The 15,466-nt window shown below is 41.5% G+C and overlaps 1 protein-coding gene across 1 annotated transcript in view; it reads left to right on the top strand.

Annotated features, from left to right (window-relative positions):
• Positions 1 to 15,041, top strand: part of ZXDA (zinc finger X-linked duplicated A) — a 70,749-nt gene extending 55,708 nt beyond the window's left edge. Inside the window, exon 2 of the mRNA XM_034949660.3 lies at positions 12,878 to 15,041. Within this exon, the coding sequence (XP_034805551.1) occupies positions 12,878 to 12,907 (30 nt within the window). The 3' untranslated portion in view covers positions 12,908 to 15,041. The remainder of the gene's footprint in view (positions 1 to 12,877) is intronic.
• The last annotated feature ends 425 nt before the right edge of the window (positions 15,042 to 15,466 follow it).

The raw sequence follows: 15,466 nt of genomic DNA, 5'->3' as shown, positions 1-15,466 counted from the left end.
ATCTATAAAGGCAGTCTGGCTATAGCTGCTTTGCCAAGCTGCAGTGGGCTCCGCCCCATAGTATAAAGTCAGATAGTGTGATGCCTCAGACTTTGTTCTTTTTGCTTAGGATTGCTTTGGCTATTAAGACTCTTATGGTATTTATATTAATTTTAGAATAATTTTGTCTAATTGTCTAAAAATGTCATTGGTAATTTGATAGGAATAGCATTGAATCTGTAAACTGTTTTGGGCAGTGTGGCCATTCTCATGATATTGAGTCTTCCTATTCATGAGCATGAAGTGTTTTTTGCTTGTTTGTTTGTTTTTAAGACAGAGTTTCATTCTGTCACCCAGGCTGGAGCGCAGTGGCACAATCTCGGCTCACTGCAACCTCTGCCTCCTGTGTTCAAGTGATTCTTCTGCCTCAGCTTCCCAAGTAGTTGGGACTACAGGTGTGCACCACCACACCCAGCTAATTTTTGTATTTTTAGTAGAGACGGGGTTTCACCATATTGGCCAGGCTGGTCTCGAACTCCTGACCTCCTGATCCGCCCGCCTCGCCCTCCGAAGGTGCTGGGATTACAGGCGTAAGCCACCATGCCCAGCTGTGGGTTTTTTTTTTTTCCATTTATTTGTGTTATCTCTGATTTCCTTCAACAGTGTCTTGTCATTCTATTTGTTGAAGACTTTCAGCTCCCTTGTTATCTGTATTCCTAGATATTTCATTTATATTGTAGCTATTATAATTGGGATTATGCTATTGATTTTACTCTCAGCTTGAATGTTATTGGTGTAAAGACATGCTACTTATTTTGTGCATTGATTTTGTTTCCTAAAATTTTACTAAAGTCTTTACCAGTTCTAGGACTCTTTCAGTACAGTCTTTAGGGTTTTGTATGTATAGACTCATATTATTAGCAAAAAGAGATGGTTTGGCTTCCTTTCCAATTTGGATGGCTTTTATTTCTTTCTCTTGCATGATTTTTCTGGCTAGGACTTCCAATACTATATTTAGTAGGAGTGGTGAGAGTGGGCATCCTTGTCTTCTTCCAGTTGGCAGCATGTTTAATGCCTTGCTTTTTATTTTTAGTGTATCTATTATGGTTTTTGCTTTGTGATTACTATGATGTAAGAAACATCTTATAGACGAAGGCATTGAGAGTGGACAGAGGGAAGACACAGATGCTGGGCTGAAGGGGGAGGAAGACTGGACCCTTCAGGGGTCTACTGTGCACGAGGACTCGTTCCTGGCCCCCAACAGCTCTTACACAGGAGCTGTTGAGCAAGCTTGTGGTGGCCTACTTTCACCAAAATCCTCTGGAATCCTGGCAGCAAGAGACCCCATGACCACCATGGACAATTGAGCTGGCAGAGAGAGCTGTTTGGAGAGGTGGTGTGGGCAGAACTCCATCTGGTGCAGAGCCCAGGGGGTTTGGTGTGGGACAGTGTGTGGTGGAGCATGGCCAAGAATGCCCATCCCCCAAGGCTCATCTTGCCCCCCTAAGAGACTTTAGCTTTAGGGGAACTGTCGGACCTGCATAGTTCCGAGCGATCTTGCCCATGAGATGGGGCTGCTCTGACCTGAGTGCCCCCCTATCTGCTAGTCCCTCCCAGGGCACCAGTCTGGCCATTATGGCTTACAGTCAAGCCTCAGATCTGCAGTTGTGGTGCCTCACAGAGACCCACATGATAGCTTCAGCACTGGCAGACTGTGCCTGACCATTGAAAAGCTCCAGCCAAATGACCTCCACACACCAGCCCACCCATGCCCTCACCCCACTGCTGCTTCCCCTATGCTGCTTTGCTGGCATGCACTGGCCCACAGTCATCTTCCACATTAATTTGCTGGTGCATGTACACATGGGTGGACTTCAACTCTCTTTCCCTGCTGGTGCACATGTGCATGTGCATTGCACTAAGCCACTGTTGCTGGCATAAGCACACCCTGCCCTGCCCCCAATTGTGCCACCATTGCCAATGTAAAGGTGCATAAGGAGACCAGCAGCCTCACCTTCCCCTTGCCACCATCATCACTGGCACATTAATGCATACAGAGACTGTCAGCTCCATGCCCATCAGTTCCCTGCTCCCATGTTGATACTGCCACAGGCATGAATCTGTGCACAGAGACCAGCAGCCCCATGTCCCATTCTGTGTGGCTTCTGCTACTGGCATGAACATGTGCACAGAGGTTGCCATCCCTGTGTTCACCAGTGCCCTGCTTCATGCTGATACCACCACTGGTGCAAATGCAAACACAGATGCCTACGGTCCACCCCTCCACCACGGTGCTGCCATCACTGCCACTGCAAACATCCACATGGTGGCCAGCAACCCTGTGCACACCAATGCCCCCCCCACAGCCAATGAGCAATCACACCACCACATTGCCATTGCTGCTGGTACATGAAAATGAGCATGGATCTAGGTAACACCAGATGACAAAGCAATTTGCCTGGTACCACCCATCGGAGTGTTTTGAACGGTGATCCAGGAACACCTAGGTCCCTCCCGCACAGCAGGTTTCTAACCTCAAGAGGCCAGAAAACAAAGCCAATGGCTTGATGTTAGCGGGCCTAGAGTTAAAACATGCATTCCAGGCATCCTGAGCTCCGCCTTGGCGTCCTAAAATTTTCCAGAAATGTAGCCAGTTGACTAAACCCACCTATACTACAATCAAATTCCCAAGGACATTAAGGAGGGTAGAAGAACAAAAAGCCCATCCAAAGGAAAGCAAATTCAGACTGAAAGAACATCAACCCACAAAGTTGAGAAAGAACCATCACAAGAACTCTAGTAACTCAAAAAGCCAGAGTGTTTTTTTAACTCTAAATGGCTGAACTAGTTCCCCAACAATGGTTCTTAACCAGGCTGAAATGGCTGAAATGATAGATATAGAATGTCAGTAGAAATGAAGACTACTCGTATCCAGGAGAACATCAAAACCCAATCCAAGGTTTCTAAGGAATAAAATAAAATAAGATGAAGGCAATAAAAGGTGAAATGGACTTTATAAGAAAAAAATCCTGATAAGATGGAACTAAAAAACTCACTGCAAGAATTTCATTATACAATCACAAGTATTAGCAGTAGAATTGACCAAGCTGAGGAAAGAATCTCAGAATTAGAAGACTGGCTCTTTCAAATAACTCAGACAAAAATAAAGAAAAAAGAATAAAGAAGAAAGAACAAAACCTGAGAAATATGGGATTTTGTAAAGAGACCAAATTTATGACTCATTGGTGTCTCTGAAAGAGGAAACAAAGCAAGCAACTTGCAAAACACATTTTAGGATATTGTCCATGAAACATTTCTCTGCTAGATAGGACAACATTCAAACTTACTTAGGAAATGCAGAGAACCTCTATGAGATACTACAAAAGACAGCCACCCCCAAGACGAGTAATCATCAGATTCTCCAAGATCTAAATGAAAGAAAAAAATGTGAAGGTAGTTGAAGAGGTTGTTTACCTACAAATGGAATCTCATCAGGCTAACAGTGGACCTTTCAGCAGAAATCCTACAAGCCAGAAGGGATTAAGGGCTTATATTTAGCATTCTTTTTTTTTTTAATTATACTTTAAGTTTTAGGGTACATGTGCACATTGTGCAGGTTAGTTACGTATGTATACATGTGCCATGCTGGTGTGCTGCACCCACTAACTCGTCATCTAGCATTAGGTATATCTCCCAATGCTATCCCTCCCCCCTCCCCCCACCCCCCCACATTCCCCAGAGTGTGATATTCCCCTTCCTGTGTCCATGTGATCTCATTGTTCAATTCCCACCTATGAGTGAGAATATGCGGTGTTTGGTTTTTTGTTCTTGAGATAGTTTACTGAGAATGATGATTTCCAATTTCATCCATGTCCCTACAAAGGACATGAACTCATCATTTTTTATGGCTGCATAGTATTCCATGGTGTATATGTGCCACATTTTCTTAATCCAGTCTATCATTGTTGGACATTTGGGTTGGTTCCAAGTCTTTGCTATTGTGAATAATGCCGCAATAAACATACGTGTGCATGTGTCTTTATAGCAGCATGATTTATAGTCCTTTGGGTATATACCCAGTAATGGGATGGCTGGGTCAAATGGTATTTCTAGTTCTAGATCCCTGAGGAATCACCACACTGACTTCCACAATGGTTGAACTAGTTTCCAGTCCCACCAACAGTGTAAAAGTGTTCCTATTTCTCCACATCCTCTCCAGCACCTGTTGTTTCCTGACTTTTTAATGATCACCATTCTTAAAGAAAGGAATTTTCAACTGAGAATTTCTTATCCAGACAAACTAAGCTTCATGAGCAAAGGAGAATTAAGATCCATCTCAGACAAACAAATGCTAAGGGAATGAATTTCCACAAGACAAACCTTACAAGAAGTCCCGAAGTGATTGCTAAATATGGAAAGGAAACAACATTACTGGCCACTACAAAAACTCACTTAAGTACATAGACCAGTGACACTATAAAGCAACCACACAAACAAGTCTGCATAATAACCAGTTAACAACATGTTGACAGGATCAAATTTGCACATATGAATACTAACCTTGATTTCAAATGACCTAAATGCCCCAATTAAAAGGCACAGAGTGGCAACTTGGATAAATAAGCAAAACCCAGCATTCTGAATTTAAGAGACTCATCTCACAAGCAATGACATGCATAGATTCAAAGTAAAGTGATGGAGAATAATCTACCAAGCAAATAAAAAACAAACAAACAAATGAAAAACGCGGGTTTCTATTGTAATTCTAGGCAAACCAGACTTTCAAACAACAAAGATCATAAAAGACAAAAGGAGGCAGAGCAAGATGGTGGAATTGAAGGCTACACCAATTGTATTTCTATAAGGACACCAATTTACAACTATCTACACAGAGAAAACCCCTTCATGAGAACCAAAAATCAGGTGAGCCCTTGTAACACCTGATTTTAACTTCATATCACTGAAAGAGACAAAGAAAATATAGAACAAAAACGCCTTAAGTTGCCAATGCCACCTCTCCCCAATCCCATCCTCCTGCCCCGGCAGTAGCAGCATGGTATAGAGATCATCTCTGGGTGCTGAGGGAGGTAGAACAGCAATTGTGAGGCATTGAACTCAGTGCTATCCTGTTAGAGCAGAAAGGAAAACCAGACCAAACTCAGCCAACACTTGCACACAGAGGTAGTATTTAAACCAGCCCTTGCCAGAGAGGAATTGCTGATTCTAATGTTCTGAACTTGAGTACCCACAAACCTTACCACTAAAAGCCAAAGTGCTCTGGGTCTTTAAGTAAACATGAAAGGCATCTTCAGACATAAGGACTGCAAGTCTTAGACTAGTCCTAGGGTTGACCTGGGCCCAGAGACAGTGAACTGAGGGTGCGGTGTGGGTTATGTGACTTAATAAGCCACCAGCTGGGGTTGCTAAGGGAGTGCTGGCATCATTCCTCCCCTAACCTCAGGCTGCACAGCTTGTGGCTCCAAAAAAGACATGCTTCTTCCTCATGAGGATAGGAGAGGAAAGAGTGGGAAGGACTTGGTCTTGCATCTTGGATACCAGCTTAGCTACAGCAAGATAGGGCACTGGTCAGAGTTGCCAGGCCCCCATTCCAGGCCCTCACTCCCAGGTGACATTTCTAGACACACTCTGGGACAGATGGGAACCTGCTGCCTTGAAGCGGGGGAAAAAACAGTCCTGGCAGCATTTATTACCCACTAAGTAAAGAGCCCTTGGGCCTTGAACAACCAGGTACTACACTGAGGGCCTTGGCTGAGCCTCGGAGACTTGCTGGCTTCAGACGAGATTCAGCACATTATCAGCTATGGTGGCTATGGGATGAAACTCCTGCTTAAGAAAGGGGGACTTTGTCTTGAACCTTACGTGCTAGAATGTCCACAGTGGGATAGAGAACCATCTGGGCTCTTGGGGTCACTCATGTCAGGAATTAACTCTGGGATGGCATCTCTGGACGTGCCCTGGCCCAGAGGGGAGCCCACTGCCCTCAAGGGTGAGCCCCAGGCCAGGCAGCATTCACCACAAGCTGACATAAAACTCCTTGGATCTTAAGAGAACATGAGTGGTAGTCTGGAAGAACTCCCCATGGACTTTGATGGTGGTGGCTATGGGGTGAGGCTCCTCTGCCTTTGGAAAGGGGAGGGAAGAGTGGAAAGGACTACCTCTTATGGTATGACTGCCAGCTCAGCTGCAGTACAATAGAACACCAGGAAGATGTCTAAGGTTTTTGACTCTAGTCCATGACACCCAGACAGCACTTCTGAACCCACACAGGGTCTGGGGGAACTCACTGCCCTGAAACGAAGGACACAGACCTGGGTGGATTTACAATTGCTGATTGTAGAGCCCCAGGGCCTTGAGCAAACATAAGCAGTAGCTAGGGAGTGGTTACAGCAGGCGTCGGGCAAATCTCAGTCCTGTGCTGGCTTCAGGTCTGACCCAGCATAGTCATAGTGTTGGTGGCCACAGGGGTGCTAATATGACTCCACCCTCAGCTTTAGGAGGCTCAAAACTGAGAGAGATACTCCATTTCTTTGGGAAAATTCAGACTAGAGAACAAGATATCTGCCTGGTAATCCAGAGAATTTTTCATCTTTTTTCAAAATCATCAAGGCAATAACTCTATGAGTCTGCAAGAACTACAGTTTTATTAGGCTTGAGGTGCTCCTTAAAGCAGATGCTGCTTAGCTCTTGATACCCAAGTCCTTTCAAATATCTGGAAAGCCTTCCCAAAAATGATGGATACAAAGAAGACAAGATATAGAAGATTACAATAAATATCAAATTCTTCAATGCCCAGACACTGAAGAATGTCTACTAGCATGAACACCATCCAGGAAAACATGACCTCATCCGAGGAACTAAATAGGTAACCAGGAACTAATGCTGGATAAACAGAGATATGTGACCTTTCAGAAAGGGAATTTGGTACAACTGGGTTCAGGGAACTCAAAGAAATTCAAGGTAGCACAGGCAAAATCAGAATTCCACAGATAAATTTAATAAGAGAATGAAATAATTGAAAAGAATCTAGCTGAAATTCTGGAGCTAAAGAAATGCAATTTGCATATTTAAGAATGCATCAGAGTCTTTTTTAATTATACTTTTAAGTTCTAGGGTACATGTGCAGATTGTGCAGGTTTGTTACGTAGGTATACACGTGCCATGGTGGTTTGCTGCACCCATCAACCTGTCATGTACATTAGGTATTTCTCCTAATGCTATCCCTCCCCCAGCCCCTACAACCTGACAGACACCGGTGTGTGATGTTCCCCTCCGTGTGTCCATGTGTTCTCATTGTTCAACTCCCACTTATGAGTGAGAACATGCGGTGTTTGGTTTTCTGTACTGATGTTAGTTTGCTGAGAATGATGGTTTCCAGCTTCATCTGTGTCCCTACAAATGACATGTCCCTCCAAAGGACACGCAGGTCTGTGTCCTTTCGTTCAGGGCAGTGAGATCCCCCACACCCTGTGTGGGTCCAGAAGTGCTGTCTGGGTGTCATGGACTACAGTCAATAACCTTAGAGATCTTCCTGGTGTTCTATTTTTTATGGCTGCACAGTATTTCATGGTGTATATGTGCCACATTTTCTTTATCCAGTCTATTATTGCTGGGCATTTGGGTTGGTTTCCAGTCTTTGCTATTGTGAACAGTGCCTCAATAAACTTACATGTGCATGTGTTTTTATGGTAGAATGATTTTTAATCCTTTTGATATACACCCAGTAATGGGATTGTTGCATCAAATGGTATTTCGGGTTCTAGATCCTTGAAGAATCACCACAGTGTCTTCTACAATGGTTGAACTAATTTACACTCCCACCAACAGTGTAAACATGTTCCTATTTCTCCACATCCTCTCCAGCATCTATCGTTTCCTGACTTTTTAATGATCACCATTCTAACTGGTGTGAGATGTAATCTCATTGTGGATTTGATTTGCATTTCTCTAATGACCAGTGATTATGAGCTTTTTTTTCATATATTTATTGGGTGGACAGATGTCTTCTTTTGAGAAGTATCTGTTCATATCCTTCACCCACTTTTTGATGGGGTTCTTTGTTTTTGTCTTGTATATTTGCTTAAGTTCTTTGTAGATTCTGGATATTAGCCCTTTGTCAGATGGATAGATTGCAAAAATTTTCTTCCATTCTGTAGGTTGCCTGTTCACTCTGATGATAGTTTCTTTTACTATGCAGAAGCTCTTTGGTTTAATTACATCCCATGTGTCGATTTTGGCTTTTGTTGCCACTGCTATTGGTGTTTTACTCCCAAAGTCTTTGCCCATGCCTATGTCCTGAATAGTATTGCCTAGATTTTCTTCTAGGGTTTTTATGGTTTTAGGTCTTACATTTAAGTTTTAATCCATCTTGAGTTAATTTTTGTATAAGGCATAACGAAAGGGTCCAGTTTCAGTTTTCTTCACGTGGCTAGCCAGTTTTCCAACAGCATTTATTAAGTAGGAAATCCTTTCCCCATTGCTTGTTTTTGTCAGGTTTTCCAAAGATCAGATGGTTGTAGATGTGTGGTGTTATTTCTTTGGGCTTTGTTCTGTTCCATTAGTCTATATATCTGTTTTGGTACCAGTACTATGCTGTTTTGGTTACTGTAGCCTTGTAGTATAGTTTGAAGTCAGGTAGCGTGATGCCTCCAGCTTTGTTCTTTTTGCTTAGGATTGTCTTGGCTATATGGGTTTTTTTAATTTTAGTTCCATATGAAATTTAAAGAAGTTTTTTTCTAATTCTGTGAAGAAAGTCAATGGTAGCTTGATGGGGATAGCATTGAATCTGTAAACTATCTTGGGCAGTGTGGCCGTTTTTATAATATTGATTCTTTCTATCCATGAGAATGGAATGTTTTTCCATGTGTTTGTGTCCTCTCTTATTTTCTTCAGCAGTGGTTTGTAGTTCCCCTTGAAGAGGTCCTTCACATCCCTTGTAAGTTGGATTCCTAGGTATTTTATTCTCTTTGTAGCAATTGTGAATCAGAGTTCACTGATTATTTGGCTCTCTGTCTATTATTGGTGTATAGTAATGCTTGTGATTTTTGCACATTGATTTTTTATCCTGAGACTTTGCTGAAGTTGCTTATCAGGTTAAGGAGATTTTGGGCTGAGACAATGGTGTTTTCTAGATATACAATCATGTTGTATTGAAACTGAGACAATTTTACCTTCTCTCTTCCTATTTGAATATCCTTTATTTCTTTCGCTTGCCTGATTGTTCTGGCCAGAACTTCCAATACTATGTTGGTGAGAGAGGGCATCCTTGTCTTGTGCTGATTCTCAAAGGGAATGCTTCCAGCTTTTACCCATTCAGTATGATATTGGCTGTGGGTTTGTCATAAATACCTCTTATTATTTTGAGATGCATTCCATCAATACCTAGTTTATTGAGAGTTTATAGCATGAAGGGGTGTTGAGTTTTATCAAAGGCTTTTTCAGCATCTATTGAGACAATAATTTGGTTTTTGTCATTTGTTCTGTTTATGTGATGGATTATGTTTATTGATTTGTGTATGTTGAACCAGCCTTGCATCCGAGGTATGAAGCCAACTTGATCGTGGTGGATAAGCTTTTTGATGTGTCGCTGGATTCTGTTTCCCTGAATTTTATTGAGGATTTTTGCATTGATGTTCATCAGGGATATTGGCCTGAAATTTTCTTTTTTTGTTGTGTCTCTGCCAGGTTTTGGTATCAGGATGATGCTGGCTTCATAAAATGAGTTAGGGAGGAGTCCCTTTTTTTATTGTTTGTAATAGTTTCAGCAGGAATGGTACCAGCTCCTCTTTGTCCTCTGGTAGAATTTGGCTGTGAATCCGTCTGGTTTTGGCATTTTTGTTTTGGTTGGTGAGCTATTAATTACTGCCTTAATTTCAGAACTTGTTACTGGTATATTCACGGATTTGACTTTTTCCTGGTTTAGGAATAAGAGGGTATATGTGTTCAGGAATTTATCCATTTCTTCCATATTTTCTAGTTTATTTGCGTAGAGGTGTTTTTTGTATTCTCTCATGGTAGTTTTTATTTCTGTAGGGTCAATGGTGGTATCCCCCTTATCATTCTTTATTGTGTCTATTTGATTCTTCTCTCTTCTGTTCTTTATTTGTCTCACAAGAAGCCAATCTATTTTGTTGATCTTTTCAAAAAACTAGCTTCATTGATTTTTGATGGGTTTTTCATGTCTCTATCTCCTTCAGTTATGCTGTAATCTTAGTTATTTCTTGACTTCTGCTAGCTTTTGAATTTGTTTGCTCTTGCTTCTCTAGTTCTTTTAATTGTGATGTTAGGGTGTTGATTTTAGATCTTTCCTGCTTTCTCTTGTGGGCATTTAGTGCTATAAATTACCCTCCATGCACTGCTTTAAATATGTCCCAGAGATTCTGGTATGTTGTGTCTTTGTTCTCATTTCTTTCAAATAGCTTATTTATTTCTGCCCCAATTTCGTTGTGTACCCAGTAGTAATTCAGGAGCAGGTTATTCAGTTTCCATGTACTTGTGTGGTTTTGAGTGAGTTTCTTCATCCTGAGTTCTAATTTGATTGCACTGTGGTCTGAGAGACTGTTTGTTATGATTATCATTCTTTTGCATTTGCTGAGGAGTGTTTTACTTCCAATTATGTAGCCAATTTTAGAATAAGTACAATGTGGTGCTGAAATGAATGTATATTCTGTTGATTTGTGGTGGAGAATTCTTTAGCTGTCTATTAGGTCTGCTTGGTCCAGAGCTGATTTCAAGTCCTGAATATCCCAATTAAATTTTCTGTCTCATTGATCTGTCTATTATTGACAGGGCGGTGTTTGTTAAAGTCTCCCACTATTATTGTGTGGGAGTCTATATCTCCTTGTAGGTCTGTAAGAACTTGTCTTATGAATCTGGGTGCTTCTGTATTGGGTACCTATATACTTAGGATAGTTAGATCTGCTTGTTGCATTGATCCCCTTACCATTATGTAATGCCCTTCTTTGTCTTTTTTTAATCTTTGTTGGTTTCAAGTCTGTTTTATCAGAGACTAGTATTTCAACCCCTGGGTTTTTTTTTCTTTCCATTTGCTTGGTAAATATTCTGTCATCTCTTTATTTTGAGTCTATGTGTCTCTTTGCATGTGAGATGGCTCTCCTGAATACAGCACACCGATGGCTCTTGACTCTTTATCCAGTTAGCCAGTCTGTGTCTTTTAATTGGGGAATTTAGCCCATTTACATTTAAGGTTAATATTATTATGTGTGAATTTGATCCTGTCATTATGATGCTAGCTTGTTATTTTGTCCAATAGTTGATGCAGTTTCTTCATAGTGTCAATGGTCTTTACAATTCGTTGTTTTTGCAGGGGCTGGTACTGGTTGTTCCTTTCCGTGTTTAGTGCTTCCTTCAGGAGCTCTTGTAAGGCAGACCTGGTGGTGGCAAAATCTCTGAGAATTTGCTTGTCTATAAAAGATTTTATTTCTCCTTTGCTTATGAAGCTTAGTTTGGCGAGATATGCAATTCTAGGTTGAAAATTCTTTTCTTAAAGAATGTTGACTATTGGCCCCCACTTTCTTCTGGCTTATAGAGTTTCTGCCAAGAGATCCACTGTTAGTCTGATGGGCTTCCCTTTGTGGGTCACCCCACCTTTCTATCTGGCTGCCCTTAACATTTTTTCCTTCATTTCAACCTTGGTGACTCTAATGATTATATGTCTTGGGGTTGCACTTCCCAAGGAGTGTCTTTGTGGTGTTCTCTGTATTTCCTGAAGTTGAATGTTGGCCTGTCTTGCTAGGTTGGGAAGTTCTCCTGGATAATATCATGAAGAGTGCTTTCCACCTTGGTTTCATTCTCCCCATCACTTTCAGGTACACCAATCAAATGTAGGTTTGGTCTTTTCACACAGTCCTGTATTTCTCAGAGGTATTCTTCATTCCTTTTTACTACTTTTTTCTCTAATCTTCTCTTCATGCTTTATTTCATTAAGTTTATCTTCAATCTCTGGTATTTTTTCTTTTGCTTGATCAATTCAGCTATTGATACTTGTGTATGCTTCACGAAGTTCTCGTGCTGTTTTTCAGCTCCATCAGGTCATTTATGTTCTTCTCTGAACTGGTTATCCTAGTTAGCAATTCCTCTAACCTTTTTTCAAGGTTCTTAGCTTTCTTGCATTGAGTTAGAACATGCTCCTTTAGCTCAGAGTAGTTTGTTTTTACCCACCTTCTGAAGCCTACTTCTGTCAGTTTGTCAAACTCATTCTCCGTCCAGTTTCGTTCCATTGCTGGTGAGGAGTTGTGATATTTGGAGAAGAGGCATTCTGGTTTTTGGAATTTTCAGCCTTTTTGTATTGATTTCTCCCCATCTTCATGGATTTATCTACCTTTGGTCTTTGATGTTGGTGACCTTCAGATGGGGTTTCTGAGTTGACGTCCTTTTTGTTGATGTTGATGCTATTCCTTTCTGTTTGTTAGTTCTCCTTCTAACAGTCAGGCCCCTCTGCTGCAGGTCTGCTTGAGTTTGCTGGAGGTCCACTCCAGACCCTGCTTGCCTGGGTATTACTGGCAGTGGCTGCAGAACAGCAAAGATTGCTGCCTGTGTCTTCCTCTGCAAGTTTTGTCCTAGAGGGGAACCCACCAGATGCCAGCTGGAGCTCTCCTCTATGAGGTGTCTGTCAGCCCCTTCTAGGGGATGCCTCCCAGTCAGGAGACACAGGGGTCAGTAACCCACTTGAGGAGGCACTCTGACCTTTAGCACAGCTTCAGCACTGTGCTGGGTGATCTGCTGCACATAGCTGGCCAGCAGGGACATTTAATTCTGCTGAAGCTGCGCCCACAGCTGCCCCTTCACCCAGGTGCTCTGTACCAGTGAGATGGGAGTTTTATCTGTAAGTCCCTGACTGGGGTTGCTGCCCTTTTTTCAGAGATGCCCTGCCCAGAGCGGAGGACTCTAGAGAGGCAGTCTGGCTACAGAGGCTTTGCTGAGCTGCAGAGGGCTCCATCCAGTTGGAACTTCCAAGATACTTTGTTTACACTTTGATGGGAAAACCACCTACTCAAGCCTCAGTGAAAGTGGAAGCCCCTCCCCACACCAAGCTCGAGCTTCCCAGGTTGACTTCAGTCTGCTCTGCTGGCAGTGAGAATTTTAAGCCCGTGGATCTTAGCTTGCTGGGCTCTGTGGGTGTGGAATCCGCTGAGCTAGACCACTCGGCTCCTTGTCTTCAGCCCCCTTTCCAGGTGAGTGAATGATTCTGTCTCACTGACATTCCAGGCACCACTGGGGTATGAAAAAAAAAAAACTGCAGCTAGCTCGATGTCTGCACATACAGTCACCCAGTTTTGTGCTTGAAACCTGGGGCTCTGGTGGCATAGGCACAGGAGGGAATCTCCTGATCTATGGGTTGCAAAGACCATGGGAAAAGCATGGTATCTGGGCCAGAGTGCACTGTTCCTCACGGCACAGTCCCATACGGCTTCCCTTGGCTAGGGGAGGGTATTTTCTGACCCCTTGCAATTCTTGGGTGAGGCAGCACCACACCCTGCTTTGGCTCACCCTCCACAGGCTTCACCCACTGTCTAAGCAGTTCCAATTATTTGAACCGGGTACCTCAGTTGGAGATGCAGAAATCGCCCTCATTCTGCATTGATCTCACTGGGAGCTACAGACTGGAGCTGTTTCTATTCAGCCATCTTGCCAGAAGACCAGAGTCTTTTAATAGCAGAATTAATCCAGCTAAAGAATTAGTGAGTTTGAATAACAACTATTTGAAATTACACACTCAGAGGAGACAAAAGAAAAAAAGAATTTAAAAAAATGAAGCCCTCCTACAGAATCTAGATAACAGCCTCAAAAGGACAAATCTGAAAGTTATTGGCATTAAAGAGGAGGTAGAGAAAAAGACAGCAATAGAGCATTTATTAGGAGAAATAATAACAGACAACTTCCCAAACCTAAAGAAAGATGTCAAGATCCAAATACAAAGAAAGTTATAGAACACCAAGCAGATTTAACTCAAAAAGTACTTCAAGGCATTTAATAATCAAACTCTTAACGATCAAAGATAAAGAAAGGATCCTAAAAGCAGCAACAGAAAAGAAAAAAATAACACACAATAGAGCTCCAGTACATCTGACAGCAGAGTTTTCAGTGGAAACATTACAGACTAGAAGAGATAGGCATGACATATTTAAACTGCTGAAGAAAAATAAAGACTTTTAGCTTAGAATAGTATATCCAGTGAAAATATTTTTCAAACAAAAAGGAGAAATAAAGACTTTCCCAGACAAACAAAAATGGAGGGATTTCATCAACACCAGATCTCACCTACAAGAAATGCTAAAGGAAACACTTTAATCAGAAAGAAAAGGCGTTAATGAGCAATAAGTAATCACTTGAAGGTAAAAACTCACTGGTAATGGTAAGTAAACAGAAAAACATAATATTATTACACTGAAACTGTGATGTGTAAACAACTCTTATCCTAAGTAGAAAGACTAAATGATGAACCAATCAAAACTAATAACTACAACAACTTTTCAAGACATAGATAGTACAATAAGATATAAATAGAAACAACAAACAGTTAAAAAGCTGGCAGACAAATTTCAGGTGTAGTTTTTTCATTAGTTTTCTGTTTACTTGCTTGCTTCTTTATGGAAACAGTGTTAAGTTCTCATCAGGTTAAAATAATGAGTTGTAAGATTGTATTCACAAGCCTCATGGTAACCTCAAATCAAAAAACAAAATGTACACACAATAAATAAAAAGGAAGAAACTAAATAATATTACCAAAGAAATCACCTTTGCTGAAAGAAGACAGGAAGGAATGAAGGAAGAGAACACACACACACACGCACACACACACACACACGAGAAAACAAATGAGAAAATGGCAGAAGTAAGTTCTTACTGATCAATATCATTGAATGTAAATAGATTCATGTTAATGTAATGGACTAATGTAATAGACGAATATAATGTAAATTTGAAGCATAGTACTCATACAAAAATAGACACATACACTAATTAAACAGAATACAGACCCTGAAATAATGCTGTACACCTTCAATTATCCTTAACAAAAACAAGCATGGGGGAAGGACTCTATTCAATAAAATAGTGCTAGGATAACTGGCAAGCAATATGCAGAAGATTGAAAGTGGACGAGTTCCTTACACCATGTAAAAAAAAATCAACTCAAGATGTATGTATTAGTCAGGATTCTCTAGAGGAACAGAACTAATAGGATAGATGTGTATTTAAAGTGGAGCTTATTAAGGAGTATTGACATACACGATCACAAGGTGAGGCCCCACAATAGGCTGTCTGCAAGCCGAGGAGCAAGGAAGCCAGTCTGAGTCCCATAGCCTCAAAAGTAGGGAAGCCAACAGTGCAGTCTTCAGTCTGTGGTCAAAGGTCCAACAGTCCTAAAGCCAAAGTACTTGGAGTTCAATGTTCAAGGGCAGGAAGTATCCAGCATGAGCGATAGATGTAGCCTAGAAGATTTAGCCAG

Source organism: Pan paniscus, chromosome X, assembly GCF_029289425.2.
Source record: "Pan paniscus chromosome X, NHGRI_mPanPan1-v2.0_pri, whole genome shotgun sequence".
NCBI classification, from domain to species: Eukaryota; Metazoa; Chordata; class Mammalia; order Primates; family Hominidae; genus Pan; species Pan paniscus.
The sequence above is the reverse complement of the archived record's forward strand: the minus strand, read 5'-3'. Positions and strand labels throughout refer to the sequence as shown.